This window comes from Polypterus senegalus, chromosome 3 (assembly GCF_016835505.1).
Source record: "Polypterus senegalus isolate Bchr_013 chromosome 3, ASM1683550v1, whole genome shotgun sequence".
NCBI classification, from domain to species: Eukaryota; Metazoa; Chordata; class Cladistia; order Polypteriformes; family Polypteridae; genus Polypterus; species Polypterus senegalus.
In genome coordinates, this window is record NC_053156.1 from 288,938,829 (window position 1) to 288,960,035 (window position 21,207).

General features: G+C 42.3%; 1 protein-coding gene across 2 annotated transcripts in view; it reads right to left on the reverse strand.

Moving 5' to 3' along the window:
• The window catches only part of dennd2c (DENN/MADD domain containing 2C), a 203,196-nt gene that overhangs the window by 22,232 nt on the left and 159,757 nt on the right, over positions 1-21,207 (reverse strand). For both annotated transcript variants that reach the window (XM_039749390.1, XM_039749389.1), the window contains exons 13-15: positions 15,941-16,089; positions 11,677-11,854; positions 1,604-1,645 (exon numbers count right to left, since the gene is read on the reverse strand). In XM_039749390.1, coding sequence (XP_039605324.1) covers positions 1,604-1,645; positions 11,677-11,854; positions 15,941-16,089 — 369 coding nt within the window. The remainder of the gene's footprint in view (positions 1-1,603; positions 1,646-11,676; positions 11,855-15,940; positions 16,090-21,207) is intronic.

Sequence of the window (21,207 nt, forward strand, 5' to 3'; positions counted from 1 at the left end):
GAGCTCAGCAAGGCCCTAAGGGCTCATTTATACTTCACGCTCAGAACGCGTACGCGTCCGCATCATGGCTGCCACGCGTTCCCAGCGTTCATTTCACGCGTCCTCTGAGCAGGTCCTCAGAAATTAACGCGGCGCGGCGCGAGTTGCAGTACCAGCAAAAAGTCGGGGCACAGTGTGCTAAAAGTCGGAATGTGACGTCAGAGTCTCTGTTTACTATCTACATGTGACAGCAAGCCTCTATGGAGATCCTTCGGGGATCGATGTGCGCGCTTTGCTGTTTGATGAATGGCTCAAATACAGCGCTATACATTATGTAGTCGATGTGAAGTTGAAAAAAAAAAAAAATAGACGGCACAAAAGATGGTATGTGAGACTTTTAAAATGTATCGTGTCATTTATATTTTTTATGTTTTAATTTTTGCAACTTAACAACAGCAACATAATGTATAGCATTATATTTGAGCCACTGAGAAAAAAATAAAGGACACGGTGAAAATGTGCATTTTGTGATTATAGTGGAAATTTCGGCTTTAATCTCGAAATGTCCACTTTAACCTCGTAGTTTACTTTATCATTAAAGCAAACGGTCGTAAACGTCATCCCAGTTTTTAATCGCTGCGAGCTTCTTGGACATGACAGCAGGTAAAGTAAAACAAAAAATAGATGGCACAAAAGATGGTATGTGAGACTTTTAAAATGTATCGTGTCATTACGATCGGGAATATGTGACGCAGCAATAGATCGCCAAACAGAACAAATTAAATGTATGATATTCCAACTCTCTGCACATTTAGAATCTTTAGATTTATACTTGATATCACTTTCATGATGAAATGCATTAAAATGTGTATGTTACATTTTACATATAATTTTGTTTAAATAATGAATACTGTTAATAAATACACACGGGGGAATAATTACACACATGGGGGTGTCACGGTGGCGGAGCGATAGCACTGCTGTCTCGCAGGGAGTTATGTTGCTGGTATTTTCTGCTTGCATTCCACACTGTGCTCCGGTTTCCTTCCAAAGATATGCAGATTTGGGGATTTGGTGCCGCTAAAATGACGCTAGTGTATGTGTGTGCTTGTATTCACCTTGCGATGAGCTGAGGCCTCGTCCAGGGACTGTTTCTCACTCGTGCCCAATGCTTCCTGGAATGGACACATACATCCCTGGATTTATGGATTTAATCAATAAACATCCTTTTCAGAGTTATATTGCGGTAAGGTGTTATCAGAATTTAATAGGTGTTCTAGGCAATTCACAACACAGAGAAGCCGAACATGTTCTCACCACGATAATATCTCGCACTGCCACCTGGTGGATTCCTCCAGATTTACGTAAAGAACGCGCGCAAGTATAAACACTACAACGCTTGCGTAGCAGGAGCGTCGCGTGAAGTATAAATGAGCCCTTAGAGGAGTCAAGTGTTCCAGAAAGGAACCGGTGATGGCCATAAGAGGATTTTTTAGGAGGGGGTACTAAATACAAATTTTAATGAGTGTTTGGGCCTGGACTAAATAAATTGTAAATATCAGGAAGAGAAAAACAGAATAAAAATAAAATGAATGTAGTAAGGTAAAAGGAGGATGTAGCTCACCTGCTGAATAAAACGACCTTCATCGAGATGAACAATCAGCACCTGATAGGAGAGACCAGAAAAAAATACAATCAATGAAAATGGAAAAAGACCACAATATCACCTGTCTATGTAGTGCACCACAAAGAAAGTAGGAAGAAACACTCAGGCTTTATATAGAGCAGAGTCCTTCAGGGTGAAAGGCGCAACAACAAACATCACACAGACCTATCAGGGCTTTAAAAGCATTGACATTTTTTTCAATATCAACCTGAAAGCAAGAGTAATTAAATCTTTCAATTCTTTCTATCAACCCATTATTTATCCTCCTCCTCATCATATTTACCACATAAAAAAAGCAAAAAATTTTGATTGTATTACAAAAAACAGAAACGTGTACATACACTCACCTAAAGGATTATTAGGAACACCTGTTCAATTTCTCATTAATGCAATTATCTAATCAACCAATCACATGGCAGTTGCTTCAATGCATTTAGGGGTGTGGTCCTGGTCAAGACAATCTCCTGAACTCCAAACTGAATGTCAGAATGGCAAAGAAAGGTGATTTAAGCAATTCTCAGCGTGGCATGGTTGTTGGTGCCAGACGGGCCGGTATGAGTATTTCACAATCTGCTCAGTTACTGGGATTTTCACGCACAGCCATTTCTAGGGTTTACAAAGAATGGTGTGAAAAGGGAAAAACATCCAGTATGCGGCAGTCCTGTGGGCGAAAATGCCTTGTTGATGCTAGAGGTCAGAGGACAATGGGCCGACTGATTCAAGCGGATAGAAGAGCAACTTTGACTGAAATAACCACTCGTTACAACCGAGGTATGCAGCAAAGCATTTGTGAAGCCACAACACGCACAACCTTGAGGCGGATGGGCTACAACAGCAGAAGACCCCACTGGGTACCACTCATCTCCACTACAAATAGGAAAAAGAGGCTACAATTTGCACGAGCTCACCAAAATTGGACAGTTGAAGACTGGAAAAATGTTGCCTGGTCTGATGAGTCTCGATTTCTGTTGAGACATTCAAATGGTAGAGTCAGAATTTGGCGTAAACAGAATGAGAACATGGATCCATCATGCCTTGTTACCACTGTGCAGGCTGGTGGTGGTGGTGTAATGGTGTGGGGGATGTTTTCTTGGCACACTTTAGGACCCTTAGTGCCAATTGGGCATCGTTTAAATGCCACGGGCTACCTGAGCATTGTTTCTGACCATGTCCATCCCTTCATGACCACCATGTACCCATCCTCTGATGGCTACTTCCAGCAGGATAATGCACCATGTCACAAAGCTCGAATCATTTCAAATTGGTTTCTTGAACATGACAATGAGTTCACTGTACTAAAATGGCCCCCACAGTCATCAGATCTCAACCCAATAGAGCATCTTTGGGATGTGGTGGAACGGGAGCTTCGTGCCCTGGATGTGCATCCCACAAATCCCCATCAACTGCAAGATGCTATCCTATCCATATGGGCCAACATTTCTAAAGAATGCTTTCAGCACCTTGTTGAATCAATGCCACGTAGAATTAAGGCAGTTCTGAAGGCGAAAGGGGGTCAAACACCTTATTAGTATGGTGTTCCTAATAATCCTTTAGGTGAGTGTAAATAACAGTAGGAAAGGTCTGTTGAGTGTCCACTGCTGTATAGATACAATACAATTTATTTTTGAATAGCCCAAAATCACACAAGAAGTGCCGCAATGGGCTTTAACAGGCCCTGCCTCTTGACAGCCCCCAGCCTTCACTCTCTAAGAACACAAGGAAAAACTCCCAAAAAACCCTTGTAGGGAAAAAATAGAAGAAACCTCGGGAAAGGCAGTTCAAAGAGAGACCCTTTTCCAGGTAGGTTGGGCGTGCCGTGTGTGTCAAAAAGAAGGGGGTCAATACAATACAGTACAATACATAGAACAGAACAAATCTTCAATACAGTATAAAAATAAAAAATTTTACAAGTACGGTGTAGAATTTAACAGTAGATGATATCCCATAATACACTGCCTGTCCTTCGTGTGACATGTTTTGTGACAGTCACCAACACACAGCCCAATGTTGCAATCGGAACAATAGAAGTGTGTTTCTTTACGCACTTTTTCTCATTTTTTTTTGTGTTGTTTGCACATGAGAGAGCAGAACGTCATTGCTTGATCCGCACGATCGACGCACCCCTTGTGTTACTGTAGGCTACCACAGACAGTGCCATACTTAGTGACTTCCTCATCTCCCCCCGACACCATTATTTTGCCTTTTTGTCACCCAGCTACTGTCACTCCATGCTGAAGCTTCACCAGGCATATTGCTGCAGTTTGGTCGTATAGTGCCGTATCATACATCAGTTTCATTGTACATGTCAACGTCTGATAAGTACTTCACATTGTCATCACTATCACTTGCTGTGACGATGCGGGTCGTGCTCCACGCTCCCTCCTTAAGCTGTGAGTGCAATGATTATTTATTTTTAAAAAACCGGCCATTCATTTAGAGCCTCTATACCACATTCCTCCCCCCTTACGCCACCAGTTGCAAGGGAAGGCTCCACACCACTACCAACCCAGTGCAACTGGCAGCCCAGATCTGCAGCTTGGCTCTAACAATACACTAAAAACAAACAAAACCACTAAAACAATCCCACACTAAAACCTACCCAAGCCCCCCTTGTAAAAACAGGATATTAAAGGAATAAATAAATGAATAAATAAATGTCCATTAAAAAGTTCAGTCCTTTAAAATGTCCTCCCCCGGCTTAGGTCCGTGGGTTCTTTCAAAAAGTCTGACACCAAAACTGCTTGCTGATCCGTCTCCTTTTCATTGGTCCCTATTGCCAGCTCATCCCACCGCTGCCACCATTTGTGAGGATGCCGGTTCTGCTCCATGCTCCCTCCTTAAGCTGTGAGTGAGCAGATTATTTATTTTAAAAAACTGGCCATTCATTTAGAACCGCGGATCTGCTATAACACACTTGGTTCAAGAAACAACAACAACAAATATTTATGTAGTACATTTTCATACAAATGGTCTAGCTCAAAGTGCTTTACAAGGTAAAGAAAGAAACGTTTATAAAAAACAAAAATAAGATTAGAAAATACTAAATAACAAAGAATAAAGAAAAGTCTGATGGTTGGGATGACAGGAAAAACAAACAAAAAAAAAAACTACAGATGGGCTGGTGAAAAAAAAAAACAAAATCTGTAGGGTTTACAAGGCTAAGAGACCACCCAGCCCCAACAGGGCATTCTACCTAACATAAATGATTTTAATCAGTCCTCGTGGTTTTCAGTCTTCATGTGAAAGACTTTTATGATGACGATCATGTGGACATCTGCCTTGATTAGGTGGTGGTGGTGGCACAGATTGCCACTACAGAAAAAACAGAAAAAGAACTGTAGAGAAAAGAAGGGATTACTACGGATTGTGGAGCCATGAAGAACATGATAATACAAAGAATATATAAACTGCTCAAAAAAAATTAAAGGAACACTTTAAAAACAAATCAGATCTCAATGGGAAGAAAAATCCTGCTGGCTATCTCTAAAGATAGGGACTGATATGGTAATGTGTTAGGAACGAAAGGATGGCACATCGTTTTATGGAAATGAAAATGATCAACCAACAGAGGGCTGAATTCAAAGACACCCCTGAAATCAAACTGAAAAAATGATGCGGCAGGCAGGCTCGTCCATTTTGCCAAAATTTCATTTCAAAAACTCCAAATCGCACTCAGTAGTTTGTATGACCCCCATGTGCTTGTATGCATGCCTGACAACGTCCAGGGGTGGGGGGGCATGCTCTTAATGAGATGATGGATGGTGTCCGGGGGGATCTCCTCCCTGATCTGGACCAGGGCATCACTAAGCTCCTGGACAGTCTGAGGTGCAATCTGGCAACGTCAGATGGACCGACACATAATGTCCCACCCAGAGGTGTTCTATCGGACTGAGGTCAGGCGAGTGAGCGTGGGGGCCAGTCAATAGTATCAATTATTTCATCCTCCAGGAACTATTTTCATACTCTAACCACATGAGGTCAGGCATTGTCGTGCACCAGGAGGAACCCAGGTGCCACTGCACCAGCATAGAGTCTGACAATGGATCCAAGGATTTCATCCTGATACCTAATGGCAGTCAAGGTGCCGTTGTCTAGCCTGTAGAAGTCTGTGTGTCCCTCCATGGATATGCCTCCCCAGATCGGTCATGCTGAACGATGTTATAGGCAGCATAACGTTCTCCATGGCTTCTCCAGACCCTTTCATATCTGTTGCATGTGCTCAGGGTGAACCTGCTCTCATCTGTGAAAAGCAGTGGTGGACCTGCCAATTGTGGTATTCTATGACAAATGCTAATCGAGCTCCATGGTGCCGGGCAGGCAGTGAGCACAGGGCCCAATAGAGGACGCCGGGCCCTCAGGCCACCCTCATGAAGTCTGTTTCTGATTGTTTGGTCAGAGACATTCACACCAGTGGCCTGCTGGAGGTCATTTTGTAGACTCTGGCAGTGCTCATCCTGTTCCTCCTTGCCCAAAGGAGCAGATACCGGTGGGTCCTGCTGATTGGTTAAGGACCTTCTATGGCCCTCTCCAGCTCTCCTAGAGTAACTGCTTGTCTCTTGGAATCTCCTCCATGCCCTTGAGACTGTGCTGGGAGACACAGCAAACCTTCTGGCAATGGCACGTATTGATGTGCCTGCCATCCTGGAGAAGTTGAAATGTCTGTGCCACCTCTGTAGGGTCCAGGTATCGCCTCATGCTACCAGTAGTGACACAGACCGTAGCCAAATGCAAAATTAGTGAAAAAACAGATGAGAAGGGAAACATGTCAGTGGCCTCCACCTGTTAAACCATTCATTCCTGGTTTGGGGGTCGTCTTATTGTTGCCCCTCTAGTGCACCTGTTGTTAATTTCATGAACACCACAGCAGCTGAAACTGATTAACAAGCCCCTCCGATGCTTAACTGACCAGATCAATAGCCCAGATGTTTCATTGACTTGAGGCTATACTCTCATTAAAAAGTGTGCCTTTAATTTTTTCAGGGGTACAATTTGTTAAAATAATGAGCAATGGTTCAGTTACAGTTTATTTTAAAACTGCCCTTACGGCTTTTCGTTTGCCATTGAGTTTTTGGTTGGAGACTCTGCCCCACTCAAAAATACTGATGAGTTACCTTTTTATGGGGAAAGTGCATAGAAATACTCATGATTTTTTGCAGTGTGATGTCATTTCATCCACTAGATGGCTGAAGCATTCAGGCTTAAAAATGTAAAGTGAAATATTACCCCGATTCTGACTTGTGGTTAACCGTAATTGCACAGAGTTCCTCACGGTTAACAACAAGGCTGTTAAACAAGGAAAACATGGAATACAGGAGCAGAAAATCCCATTCCAGCTCCTAGTTCTGTTGAAATTCAAGATATCACAATCTTAAAGTTATGTGAAGAAGCTTACCATTTGTAATGTCTGCAAAGAGTATATTTGGGAAGTCAAATACACTATACTGTGTTAATATGTGCAGTACACTGGAAAACTGTAAACCGCCACTACTATATCAGCCGTAGGTAGGAGAGATGTGCAAATGAAACTCAAATTTTGTTTGTTTATATTTCCAAACTAGACTTGATCGAAATGGCACTGAGCACAAGGCAGGGACCGACCGACTGTTTGTTACACGTAACGATAAATGTTCAGACCCATATTGGCTATGGGCAGCAAGGGTAAATAGTACGTGGAGGAACTGTCATAAAATGGTGTGAATGAATAAAGAAACAAGACCCCAATGTGGCAGCAAGTGGACATCAACATCATAATGACAAAAATAATACACAGTATATCCTTATTGTGTTACTGCATTTGTTCTAATGATTGACTATTCAGCCCCCCTTACAACTTGTGGGAGGGAACTCTCCCAGAATCTATTGGTGTGCGTGTGTGTATGCAAAAGGCCCTGCACCATTTGTCAGGAGTGAGAAAAGCGGCTGTGTTGTGCATGCCATGACTAGAAGGCCCTGGAAGCCAGTACCATTCTGCACCAACTTCACCAGTCTCTGCAGTGCTTTGAGCCAAACTGATGCTGTACCAGAATACCACTGACTATGGACATTAAGGATGGACTCCACTGTGCAGCTGTAGAAGTTCGGAGTAGCAGCTCTAGAAGGCGGATTGGTGGCTCTGAGTGGCGGAGTGGTGGCTCTAAGGCTAAGGATCTGCGCTGGCATCCCGAAGGCTGCCGGTTCAAATCCCTGTCATTGGGCCCTTGAGCAAGGCCCTTAACCTTCGATTGCTCCAGGGGCGCTGTACAATGGTTGGCCCTGCGCTCTGACCCCAAGGGGTATACGAAAAGATGCATTTCACTGCGTGTTGTCCTGTATAACTATGTATGTGACAAATAAATAAAGAATTATTATTAAGTTCACGAGAACAGATGGAAAAATGCAAGCTGCCCCCAGACATCTCAAGGCATACAGCACTGGTGAGCCTTTCTGACAAGAGCCAAACATATTGTGCCTAATTCAGTTCATGAGTGATGGTCACAACATCCTCACCACAGCATCCCCGTCGATGTACATGTCAGTGTGGTCTGCCTACCTCAAGCTGTTGACCGGCGCCATGGTTTTGCTGATATTTAGAGGAGATTATTTACTGGCACCATTAAGTCAGCAGGTGGTCCCCTTCTTTGTAAGATGTTTCACCATTGTTGGTGATCAGACCTATGATGGTGGGGTCATCAGCAAACATAACAATGGAGTCAGAGCTGAACAAGGATTATGGAAGAGGGCTCAACAAACAACCCTGTGGAGTGCCTGTGCTGAGGGGTCAGCGTGGAGGATGTGATGCTGCCAATCCACACATATTGAGGTCTGCTGGTTAGGAAGTCCAAAATCCAATTGAGTTTTAAATGGAGGAGTATGGGGGTCAGCTTTGTGGTAACAACAGCATTAAATGCTTAGCTCTGGTCTATAAACACCACTCTGGCATAGCAGTTTGTACCATAAAGAAGTGCTAGGATGGTATGAACATCAAGCGTCAATTTAGTTTATTTAAATATGAATGAATTATTGTTTCATGCATTTGTTTCACATTTATACAACTTATCTTAACATGTTAGGGTAATTTTAAATGTACATTAATATTTGATTTAATTTTTAACTGAAGGGTATACTCATTGGTTCTAAATATTTAACGATATGAGGCAACACGAGGAATTTATATTTTAACTATGGCGGAAGGAAGAGGGTCAAGTATACAGGCTGCCAGTCGTATGACATTCATGACCCGCTCACCCTCTGGAGCAGACATTTCCTGGATAACAGCAATTTTAACCCCTGAAACAGCCTGCCCATAGCCAAGGGAAGCAGCCGTGATGCTATTCTCTGAATAACATCTGCTGTTAAAAAATGGTGTGAGGATCCTGATCTGAAACTTGCTGAGTGGTGTCCCTCAGGGGTCAGTGTGCTGCTATTTTTAATGTACATAAATGATTTGCACAGGAACATAAATAACAGGATGGTTAAGTTTGTAGAGATTAGCAGGATTGGCAGACAATCGAGAATTCGTTGAATCATCGCAGAGAGGATTGGATAGCAAACAGGCTTGGACAGATGTGTGGTATATGATATTATTCAACTTCACTTTCTGGAGTGTTTGGATTTGGTAGGCAGTATGCCACCTGGTGGTCCACAATACATTTACATTGATTTGCTTAGCAGGCACTTTTATCCAAACCGACTTAAAAAAGACGTCAACATAACCAAGGAAACAGTCATTTACTTATCGGGCTGACTCTTTTATCTGTGTTGACTTGCAACATTTAGGATACAAGTGGATACATTTTTCTTTTGGTTTTCCCAAGTGGAGCACAGGCAGGTCAAGTGTCACAGTGTCAGTAGCAGGACGAACCCACAACCTTGGGATCTGAAGTCCTAAGCCTTAACCACTACACCACACTGCATGCCCACAATAAATACAATGAAATTGTCCCTCCATATTATATATTTCCCAAATCTGTTTTTTTCCTTTAGTGGCACAGTCACTGGACATTAAAACTTGGGAACAAGTGTTACAGGAAGTCAAATTTCAAGTTGCGTATTACTTTAATGAAGACAGCATTTCACACGTTTTACAGCTGGAAGTAAATAAGCTCTAATGTAATTAGAACAATCCAGACGAGAGCAGGCCATTCAGCCCAACAAAGCTCGCCAGTCCTATCCACTTAATTCTTCCAAAATAACATCAAGTCGAGTTCTGAAAGTCCCTACAGTCTTACTGTCTACCACACTACTTGGTCGCTTATTCCAAGTGTCTATCTTTCTTTGTGTAAAGAAAAACTTCCTAATGTTTGTACAAAATTTCTCCTTAACAAGTTTCCAACTGTGCCCCCATGTTCTTGATGAACTCATTTTAAAATAACCATCTCGATCCACTGGACTACTTCCCTTCATAATTTTAAGCAAGTATCTGAGGAAAAAGTCCACTTGTGTAGGTGTGACACCCTTGTTGGTGCAATAATTCAATCAATTCAGTTGGATAGCAGGGTAACAAAGAGGAGTGAACTGTAAGTGGTTAGGAACTAATACACTCCAAATCTGAAGTCATCTTTTCATAGAACATTAGAACAATTTAGACAAGAACAGGCCATTCAGCCCAACAAAGCTCACCAGTCCTATCCACTTAATTCTTCCAAAATAACATCAAGTCGAGTTTTGAAAGTTCTTAAAGTCCTCCTGTCTACCACACTACTTATTTCAGGTGTCTGCGGCACTCTGTGTGAAGAAACACTTCCTAATGTTTGTGTGAAATTTATCTTGAACAAAATTCCAACTGTGTCCCCGTGTTCTCGATGAACTCATTTTAAAGTCTCAGTCTCAATCCACTGAACTAATTCACATTTTAAACACTTGAATCTGTTCTCCACTTAATCTTCCTTTGCAGGGCAGGAGGAGGAGTATAGGAACCTAATCAAGGACTTTGTTAAATGGTGCGACTTAAACCACCAACAACTGAACACCAGAAAAACCAAGGAGCTGGTGGTGGATTTTAGGAGGACCAGGCCCCTCCTGGACCCCGTGATCATCAGAGGTGACTGTGCAGAGGGTGCAGATCTATAAATACCTGGGAGTGCAGCTGGATGATAAATTGGACTGGACTGCCAATACTGATACTCTGTACAAGAGAGGAAAGAGCCGACTATACTTCTTTAGAAGGCTGGCGTCCTTCAACATCTGCAATAAGATGTTGCAGATGTTCTATCAGGCGGTTGTGGTGAGCGCCCTCTTCTATGCAGTGGTGTGCTGGGAAGGCAGCATAAAGAAGACGGATGCCTAACGCCTGGACAAACTGGTGAGGAAGGCAGGCTCTATTGTAGGCACAGAGCTGGACAGTCTGACATCCGTGGCAGAGAGGCGGGCGCTGAGCAGACTCCTGTCAATCATGGAGAATCCACTGCATCCACTGAACAGGATCATCTCCAGACAGAGGAGCAGCTTCAGTGACAGACTGCTGTCACCGTCCTGCTCCACTGACAGACTGAAGAGACCCCACACTATGTGACTCTTCAATTCCACCAGGGGGGTAAACGTTAACATTATACAAAGTTATTGTCTGTCTGTCTGTTATACCTTCATTTTTATTACTATTTAATTTAATATTGTTTCTTTGTATCAGTATACTGCTGCTGGAGTATGTGAATTTCCCCTTGGGATTAATAAAGTATCTATCTATCTAATACTAATTGCTTTAGACCAGAAGCCAGCAGTTTCATATTCATGACTAGAAAAACATCAGAGTAAAACCACTATGTTAAAATGACCCTCTTATAGATGTTTGGGCATCGCTTTTAATATCTCTTAATAAAAAGTTTTATTATTAAACCATTTCTTGGAACAGCTATTTTGAAAGATTATGTTTATCTTTAACACATGTGCCAGATTGCCTGGGTTTATAGGCACACCTAGCTTTTACACAGCCAAGTGTATGAGTCACTATTGACAATTTTTCCTGCAACCAAAAAAAAAAAAACTTTGCCATCCCCTGCTGCAATGGCATCTGCTGCTCCAGATGAAAATAAAATGAGGCTCCATGTCCAACTCACCTCCTCAAGGGGCAATTTCTCGAGCTCCAGCAGGGCACACGACAATACGCCAATCAGGAAAGGAGTGGGCGAACAGGTGATGTCGATCATGGAAGCAGGCAGCACTGGGATGTAAGTGTGCTGCCAGGTGAAGGGGTACAGGAGGGCGATGGCTGCATGGGCGCAGCGAGACAAGGTGCTGTGGAAAGTCAAGCAGAACAAAATAACAAATCAACAATAACATTTATTTCTATAGCACGTTTTCATACAAACAATGTAGCTCAAAGTGCTTTACATGATGAAGAAAGAGAAAAAAGGCAAAAAAAATAAGAATTAAAATTAGAGAACACTGATTAACATAGAATAAAAATAAGGTCCAATGGCCAGGGAGGACAGAAAAAAACAAATCAGGGAAGATATTGAATACCCTGACAAATTAACAAATTGAACTTCAAACACTCACCAGCGGTGTTAACAGATCTCTGGACGCTGGGGGGCAAGCTTACAGAAAATGACCTGTGAGCAATGAGACAGTGAGACGTGCTGTATCTAGGTTGGCTACAGCTCGTAAACTCCATTTAACCCAAAACATCGATTGTCATGGGCCGGGGATGGACCGAGCAATGAGGACACATAGATTACCGGTCAAATGTTTGACAACACCTCCGTTTTTTTAGTGTTTATGGAATTGCACGCAGTTTAATGACTTATTATTGAAATCAAGGCATAGAACAAATAAACAATGACAAATACAAAAAATAAGTCAAGGAATCAATAAGAATAGATTTTTTTTATTCAAATTTTTGATTCATCAAAGCAGTCTGCACCTTTTACTGATATAACAGCCAAACTGTGCAAGTCACCAACTCAGCAAAAGAACCCGAGACCATCACACTTCCTCCTCAATGTTTGACAGTTGGCGTCACACACCGAGGAACCATTCATTCACCAACTCGATGGCATAGAAACACCCTGTGTGAAGATTTCAAATTTGGATTCATTGGTCCATAAGACTTTCTCTCAGTCTGCAGTAGTCCAAAGCTGATATTTCAAGGCCCCGTTTTGTCCGCTAAAGGAATGGCTAGCTTCCTGCCACTCTGGCTGTCAAACCTGCAGCACCAAGTCTCCTCTTCACAGTACAAACTGACACTTTGCTTTTGTTAAGCTGTGCTTGAAGCTGTTGTTCTGTGAGGTGCTGGTGATCACACAAGCCGGAAACCTGTCTTCTGATTGGCTTGTAACTTTGGGTCTGCCAGATCTCCTCCTATCAGAGTTTCTTCCAGTTTCCGATTGCCTCTGGATTGTGTAGGACACTTTGATATTTTTTGCTGTTTCACCAAATGACAGGCCTACACTTCTAAGGGTAACAATGCTCTCTCTCATTTCATTTCTTAATTGCTGTTTTCTTGCCATTATCACTGGAATATTGTGCAAGCAGTATTTCAGCGGGTGTAGTAACACAGTCTATCCCAACTCTGCTTTAAGACACACGGAGGGACCCCTATTAACCTTAAGTTATTATATAGCAGGTTGGATAATGAATGGATGGATGGATATTTGGGATACCTGTGCAGATTGTTTGCTTCAACTTCCAAGGCTTCATTTACTTTAATTGTAAAATACAGTATTAGTTGTGCCTTGAAGAAGGCCCGTTTGTTATATTCTGAAATTTCTTTCAGTGTTTGCTAAGCTAAACATTTCATTTAAACCTCTTGCAGTTTACTGCTCACCTTTTCACCATTTTAAGTCATTCACTGCATTTCAGTTGATTAAATTTGAATAAAAAAGTGAGGTGTTCTAAAACCTTTCACCAGTAGTGTGCACATCGCAAGTGAAGGTGCAAAAGTGCTTAATGCTTTTATTTCACACAAAATGTGCAGTGCAGTCTTTCAAATGAAATAAATTATCTATAATAAAAATAACTGCAAAGTGGAAGTTTAAACTTTAACATAAATAATCAATAAATAATCCATCAAAACGGAAGGTTAAAACTTTCAGGATCAGTCACTTTAAAATCATTCCTAAGTCTCTGTGCTTCTTTTTGTAAAAAAGACGTCTCCTCTGGTTGCACTTTAAGGTCAATGCAGCAAAAGGAGACATACTCAGACCAACCCTTGGTGTCCACAAGGACCCCATGATCCCTGCTCCTGTCTCCAGCTGCCATCCCTCGGCCTTCAGTGGGAGCCCACCTGGTTCCTCCAGCTCCTTGGGTGCTCAACAGGAGGGACCCTGCCCCATGAGTGTTGTTCGCTCTCCCCTTTCGAGGCCGCTTCCCAACCGCCTGCCTCATCCCTGTAACGGCAACAGCTCAAGCCACAATACTTTCTTATTTTTCATCCATCCATCATCCAACCCGCTATATCTAACTACAGGGTCACGGGAATCTGCTTGAGCCAATTCCAGCCAACACAGGGTGCAAGGTTGGAAACAAACCCTGGGCAGGGCGCTAGCCCACCTCAGGGCACGCACGCACACACACACACGGAGCTAGACAGTTTGACATCTGTGGCAGAGTGACGGGCGCTGAGCAGGCTCCTGTCAATCATGGAGAATCCACTGAACAGGATCATCTCCAGACAGAGGAGCAGCTTCAGCAACAGACTGCTGTCACCACTGACAGACTGAGGAGACCCCACACTATGCGACTCTTCAATTCCACCCAGGGGGTAAACGTTAACATCATACAAAGTTATTGTCTGTTATACCTGCATTGTTATCACTCTTTAATTTAATATTGTTCTTTATCAGTATACTGCTGCTGGATTATGTGAATTTCCCCTTGGGATTAATAAAGTATCTATCTATCTATCTATCTATCCATCTATCTAGGGACAATTTAGAATCACTGATGCACCTAACCTGCATGTCTTTGGACTGTGGCAGGAAACAAGAGTACCCAGAGGAAACCCACAAAGACACGGGGAGAACATGCAAACTCCACGTATGGAGGACCTGGGAACCAAACCTGGGTCTCCTAACTGCGAGGCAGCAGCGCTACTCACTGCACCACCCTTTCTTATTTTTCCTCTCTTCTTTTCCTTTAAACTCCCAATCTCTTTCTTACTTCTTTCTCAATCTTTTCTTCCTGTTTGATTATTTCCTATCTGGGCACGTCTGCAAGTGAATGTGGGCTCCGCCAATTACCCCATCAGCACCTTGGGACCGCGTGCACCTACTGTACACCTGCCCAGAATAAAAATAAAACTTGCACACGGACCCCTAACACGCCTCACCACACATATCGAGAGTGCATTACCTATTTGATGTCATGGTAGTTAATGCTGCTGTCTCACAGTGTCAGGGATCTGGGATTAGTTCTTTACGAATCTTAATGTCTATGGGGAATTTGGATGCTCTCTCTGCCTCACTTAAGTCTTCTACTTACAACCCTACTGACAACTTTAAAGCTGGCCAGCCATGCAGGTGTATGTGCTCCGTGTTCTGCCATGAGCTTTATCCTCCATTCCATCTGATGCTGCCAGAACAGGCTTCAGCTTCCACGACACTGTAGCCAAAAATGAATGGGCACACCAATAGGTTGGTAGATCGAGAATTTCTCGTCTATTAATCCCATTTGTTTTAAGTCTAGACCTTAAACTGCCAGTTTTGTTTCTGGGTATCAAATACTGTGCTTGTATTTTGAAACTACGGAAGAAAGCAGAAGGTAAAGAAATTGCTCCATGATCAGGCCTCACCTTTGGAATCTTATAGCCTTTTCCTATAGTGGAAGTTATGTTGTGTACCGTTGTTAGGGTTGTGTCTCACGTTTCTATGGGTGTGGTCTCTGGGGTCGTGACCCTGAGTTCATCAGAAATAGGTATAAAGGTCAGCTTTATACAATCTCCAGATAAAATCCATCAAAACCTTTACTGTATTCTCTTCATGTCTTGCCTGAACTTTGACTCTGATTTTGCCTCTTGTCTGGATTTTGGTCACTTTGTTTTATTTTATTTTTGTTTGTTTTTACCTTTTGCATGTATCTCCAAGTTTAACTCAAGAAATTAGTGATCTGTTTTCCTGCAAATCCAGGATTCTGTATTCTGTGTTCTATGTTGCATACAACATTAACTTTTGGCAGTTTACTAGCAATCTGATGTTATAGCATTCCCTCAATATATTGTACCCATTGTGTCAGACATTTTAAGGCCGAGGTGCTATTCACATTTACTCCCGTGTATGATTTATTCTAGCCATTTTTAACCTACACAACAGAAATCTGAACATTTGGAGAATTCTGGAAAATGAAAAAACCTGGGCCCCTGTTACTCCATGGTGAGAACATTACCTGAGCTTGTCAGCGATGAAGATGACCCTCCTTTCCAGAAGCAGCGAGGCAAACACCTGCAGAAGCCGACTGACATCCAGGCACTGAAACAGACTTTGAAAGTCCACGTGTTCCAGCCGTGAGTCCACAGGACGACAAAGCTCCAGCACCTGCAAGAAAGCCATAAAGCATGAAGATGGTGGAAAGCAGGTACCAGCAACACATCATCATAGAGTGTGAGGCCAAACGCCAAAAAGGTGGGTATAAAAAACCTGCACAAAAAGGAGGTCCAGGGGGTAAAGCTGAAACCATGGAAGGGTTCAGGACAAAAAAGAAAGCAACATCAGATGGAGCCTCAGTTGACCAATGGTTGTGAAATTCATTAAAGTACAAGTAATGAGCATGTCACCCAAAATGTATGTCCAGACTTTGAATGAAATGCTCTAGTAAGTAAAAAGGTGTAAAGAATGTTCATTTGAGTTAACTTCCCGATAAATCTGCACATACACACTGTCTGGCACTTGCCAGATTTAGGTACCCTCAAGGCTCTAAGCAGGTAAGCAATACCAACTCGGGTCGAGATGGGGCACCCTTGTTAACGTAGACACCCTTTCCACCCGCAGTTCAGGAGAATGTCGACTGGAAGAACAGTGATGTCACTTCCAGGTCAATGTCATTAGGACCCGTCCTTTCTGAGATTTTCATAAAACTACCAGGAACTGAAAGGAGGCAGCCAGTTGGATGACTACCAGTGAATGAGATGGACCGCTCAGAAACGCTTCTTTGTTTTCACTATTTTAGCACCCTTGTGTGCTGTCTTATTTTTAGCCACTTTCTCCTACAAACTCCCTAGACTAAATGGGAGCCTGCTGGTTCCTCAACACTCTTTGTAGCTTCCAGTCTGCTCTTCTTAAAACACCTAAGTGCTTACCTTTTTAAAAAAATCTACATATATATTTAATAACTCCTTTTTTAAAAAAGTTAGATATAATCATAAAAGGCCACTTGCTAACAGGATGATTCAGCAAAGATCTAAAGCAGTGGGGCACATGGCACTAAACATTTGGATCACAAATATGCATACTCTGAGACGGCAGAAGGTAAAGAAAATAAATTGTCCTGCTTCACTAGCCAAATCTGCTTTTAACCTCTTACCTGTGTGCTTTGCTCTGTGTTGCACTCAACATTAACTTTTGTCAGTTTTCCAGCAATCTGATGTCACATTACTCCTTCAAAATTCGATATCTTTTTAGGAGACACTATAAGACTGAGATGCTATTCACATCTGCTCTCATGTATGATAACGATTTATTGAAGTCATCTTTAACTTACACATCATTTAGTTCAAAGAAGCCACTACTTATCTAAACATTTACAGCCACTGCTCTACTGTGAAGCCTTTTTCCTGTCCATGGAAAGTCATCTCAGATACTGAGAACATTGGAATCATCGGATGGAAAGACTCCTTGATCAGATTAGACAACCCAACAAAACTTTACTGCCAGGAACAACTGTGACTCAGCCTGACTCTCTCTATTACAAATGACTGTGGATCGGCTATATACTGTATGTGTATATACTGTATATATATATATATTTTTTTTTCCATATTCCACCAAGGCATTGGTGGCACTGTGTACTAACAACCTCTCCTCTTTCTGCAGAAGGGGTGATTGACATTGTTACAAGTGATGTCACCTCTGTGGTTCATCCAGCTGGAACTGCGTCTTCCTCCCTGGATTCAAAAGAGCTGCCATTTATTGCTTGGAATTATATGGGGACGGCCACATGATGCGCAAAAACTCTGAAAGGTCCTATATAAATAAAATGTAACATTAATGTATTATTATTAACCTTGTACTATGCATATAAAATATAATAATTTACTATATACAGTATATATATATATATATATATATATATTAAATATAATAATTATATATTGTCAGGGATGCCGGGCAACGACCCGGCTGGGATGCCGTGAGGGACCGGATGTGGGGCTGCGCCCACCCTGGATCACGTGGGGGCCGCCTTCCTGGTTGCTTTGGGGGCCACGGGTTAAGGGCATGGAAGCCCCACCCTGCAGGGGCCCGTGGTCACCGCCAGGAGGCGCCCCAATGCCTTGGGGACCTGTTCCCTCAGCACTTCCGCCACACCAGGAAGTGCTGGGGGGAAGATTAGGAAGGACACCCGGAGAGCTGCCTGGAGAACAGTCGGCACTTCCGCCACGCTGGGGCATGGCCAATGAGGGAATGCCGGGAGCCACCTGGAGCTCATCCGGGAGAGAATAAAAGGGGCCGTCTCCCTTCATTCGAGGCTGGAGTCGGGTGGAAGAAGGACAAGGCACGAGAGAGGTGTGGAGGCGGCCCGAGAAGAGAGGCATTTTGTGGCCAGGACTGTGTTTGCTGGGGTTTGTGCACTGTTTGGACTAAGTCTGAGTGACGTAATCTTTTGTAAATATTGTAAATAATAATACGTGTGGTGGTGAAGAACAACATGTCCGCCTGTCTGTGTCCGGGTTGAGTCCACTATATATATTTATATATATACATATACACCAGTAACGGCCAATACACTTGACTTACAGTTCTCATCCTCTTTCTTTTATCATTCATTTGCTCAGAGGTTGATGTGTTTGCTGCGTCCTGAGCAGCTCTTCTTTTCTCCACCCTAATGGCCCGCTTCTTCTCTTCTTTCGTCGCCATCTTTTCATGTAAAACTGATTAAGTCAGTGTTTGTGTTGCAGTTACTTAGTACGTACAGTGGAATGTTGAGTCACGAATGTCTCGGACCACGTACAAATCGCGTTATCACCAAAAAGTTCAACAAACTTTTGCATCTGTTCACGACCACACACTTGGGTGATGAACAAGCCGGTTTATCTTCCGTTTCGTACGCGCCGATAATTTGCACGTGTTCAGTCTCTCCCTGTGCATCGAGTGAGAGAGAAAAAGGACTGGCCGTGTAAGGCCGAGAAGGCAGTTAAAGAGCGCACCGGGCTTGTTTTTAAAGAGACTGATTCGAGCGTTGTATTTAATGAAGCCTTTTTTCTATTGGATTTTAATCTCCACGTCACTTATGTTTACAGCGATCGGTTCGTAGCGTGCATTGTTGCAATGATACTTTTCTTGGTTGTTTATTAAATTACGGATTTTTCAAATGTTCATTTTTTTCCTGTGCTTAAAACTCATTAAAAAAAGTCTTTACAGCGAGCAGTACACAAAGAAAAAGATATATATATATATGCAAAGGAAAAGATATTAAAAGGTTATTTTCATACAACATTTTGGTGTTATAGCCTTGCACCTGATGAGGGTTATACAGCTGAAATTTTGCATCTTCAACCTGTCTTTCTTTTCAGCATGAAAATAACTTTTAAACGTTTTTCCAATATATACACAGTAGACATGCAGATATATATGTCGACAGCATTCTCAAATTTAACTAATGTAATACTTTTATACACACACTATATACTGTTACTATACTTTAAACACTTCTGGAGTGGACAATAGCTTTCTGACTGGACCAATGGAACAAAATTGGCTCATTCGTGTGGCAGCATTCTGTGATGCCCAAGTGCACCTTACTTTTAATTTCTTGATCATCTAATCAGCATTAAATTGGACATTACTGACCTGGGCCCCAACCCTTTTTATTTCTATTTTTTTTCTCTTTTAACAATATATACAGAGCACATGTCCAGTGCCTTTTTCCTGTGTTTTGCCCAGCGTTGCCAAGATTGGCATTGCCTCCCTACGTTCCTGATGCGGATTAAGTGGGTTTAAGAATGTTAATTTAACATTTAAACCCAAACTATATTCCATATTATAAATGGTGCTAGAATATTTTCATACTCAGTTATCCATCCATCCATTATCCAACCCGCTATATCCTAACTACAGGGTCATGGAGGTCTGCTGGAGGCAATCCCAGCCAACATAGACAACACAGGCAAGGCAGGAAACAAATCCCAGGCAGGGCGCCAGCCCATCGCAGGGCACGCACACACACACACACACACCAAGCACACACTAGGGACAAAGCAGAATCGCCAATGCACCTAACCTGCATGTCTTTAGACTGTGGGAGAAAACCGGAGCACCAGGAGGAAACCCACACAGACACAGGGAGAACATGCAGACTCCACACAGGGAGGACCCGGGAAGCAAACCCGGATCTCCTAACTGTGAGGCAGCAGCGCTACCCACTGCGCCACCGTGCCGCCCATACTCAGTTATGCTTCTTTACATTTACTGTAAAATCCTGGTATTAGTAAAACTTGTTCTCACATTTCTTACAGAAGGGGTTAATATACAAAAATTCTCTGTAATTCTTACAGGAAAGCGACACATGCAAGGTTTATGGCTTTGTACATTCATGCCACCTTTCAACAAAGAGTACGATTTTATTGAAGTACGGCAACAACAAATTAGTGCTACTGCTGGGTTCAAATGACATTTTGTTCAATGATCTAATTGCACTTCAAGATAATAAATAAATCAAATGGAAAATATCTGAAGAACATGTTTCACCAGAAGAAACAGAGGACATTTACAGATTAAATGAAATTTTTCAGTCATTAGGGTGAAAAGTTATAAAGATTTCTGCCTCATGGCGTGGGCCCTTTGCTTGTCACTTAAACCAAATAGCACCACTGAATGAAATAAATGTTATGAATCACTGAATCAGATGACCAGTTTAAATAAATGAAGGCATGGAAGATTATCAGAAACTAACACATGACGGTCATAAGGGCCTCATCATCAGTAAGACAGGCTGAGTCAATCAGTTTATCTCTGAAATGAGGCAGGTTCACTCAAAACCAGGGTCATGGGAATCTGGAACAAATGACCAATTCTTGTGCAAAAGGTTTACGATGTCCAAGAAAAGCCAGTTTTTAAAGCCAGTGATCTCGGCAATGTTTACTGGCTAATGAAATCACTATATAACATTAGAATAAATAAGGATAAAACATAAAAAGTAATAAGGAGTACCTGCTGCTACTCTATGAGATGGCTACAATAGCCAGTCCTTTCCTTGACATACCCCAGCCATTCCAAGTACAGTAATCCCTCCTCGATCGCGGGGGTTGCGTTCCAGACCCCCCAGCGATAGGTGAAAATCCGCGAAGTAGAAACCATATGTTTGTATGGTTATTTTTATATATTTTAAGCCCTTATAAACTCTCCCACACTGTTGATAAATATTCCCTGCACAGTTATACAGCATAATCCCTTTGTATTCTCTTAGATATTAGGTAAGATTCATTGACATTATGTATATAA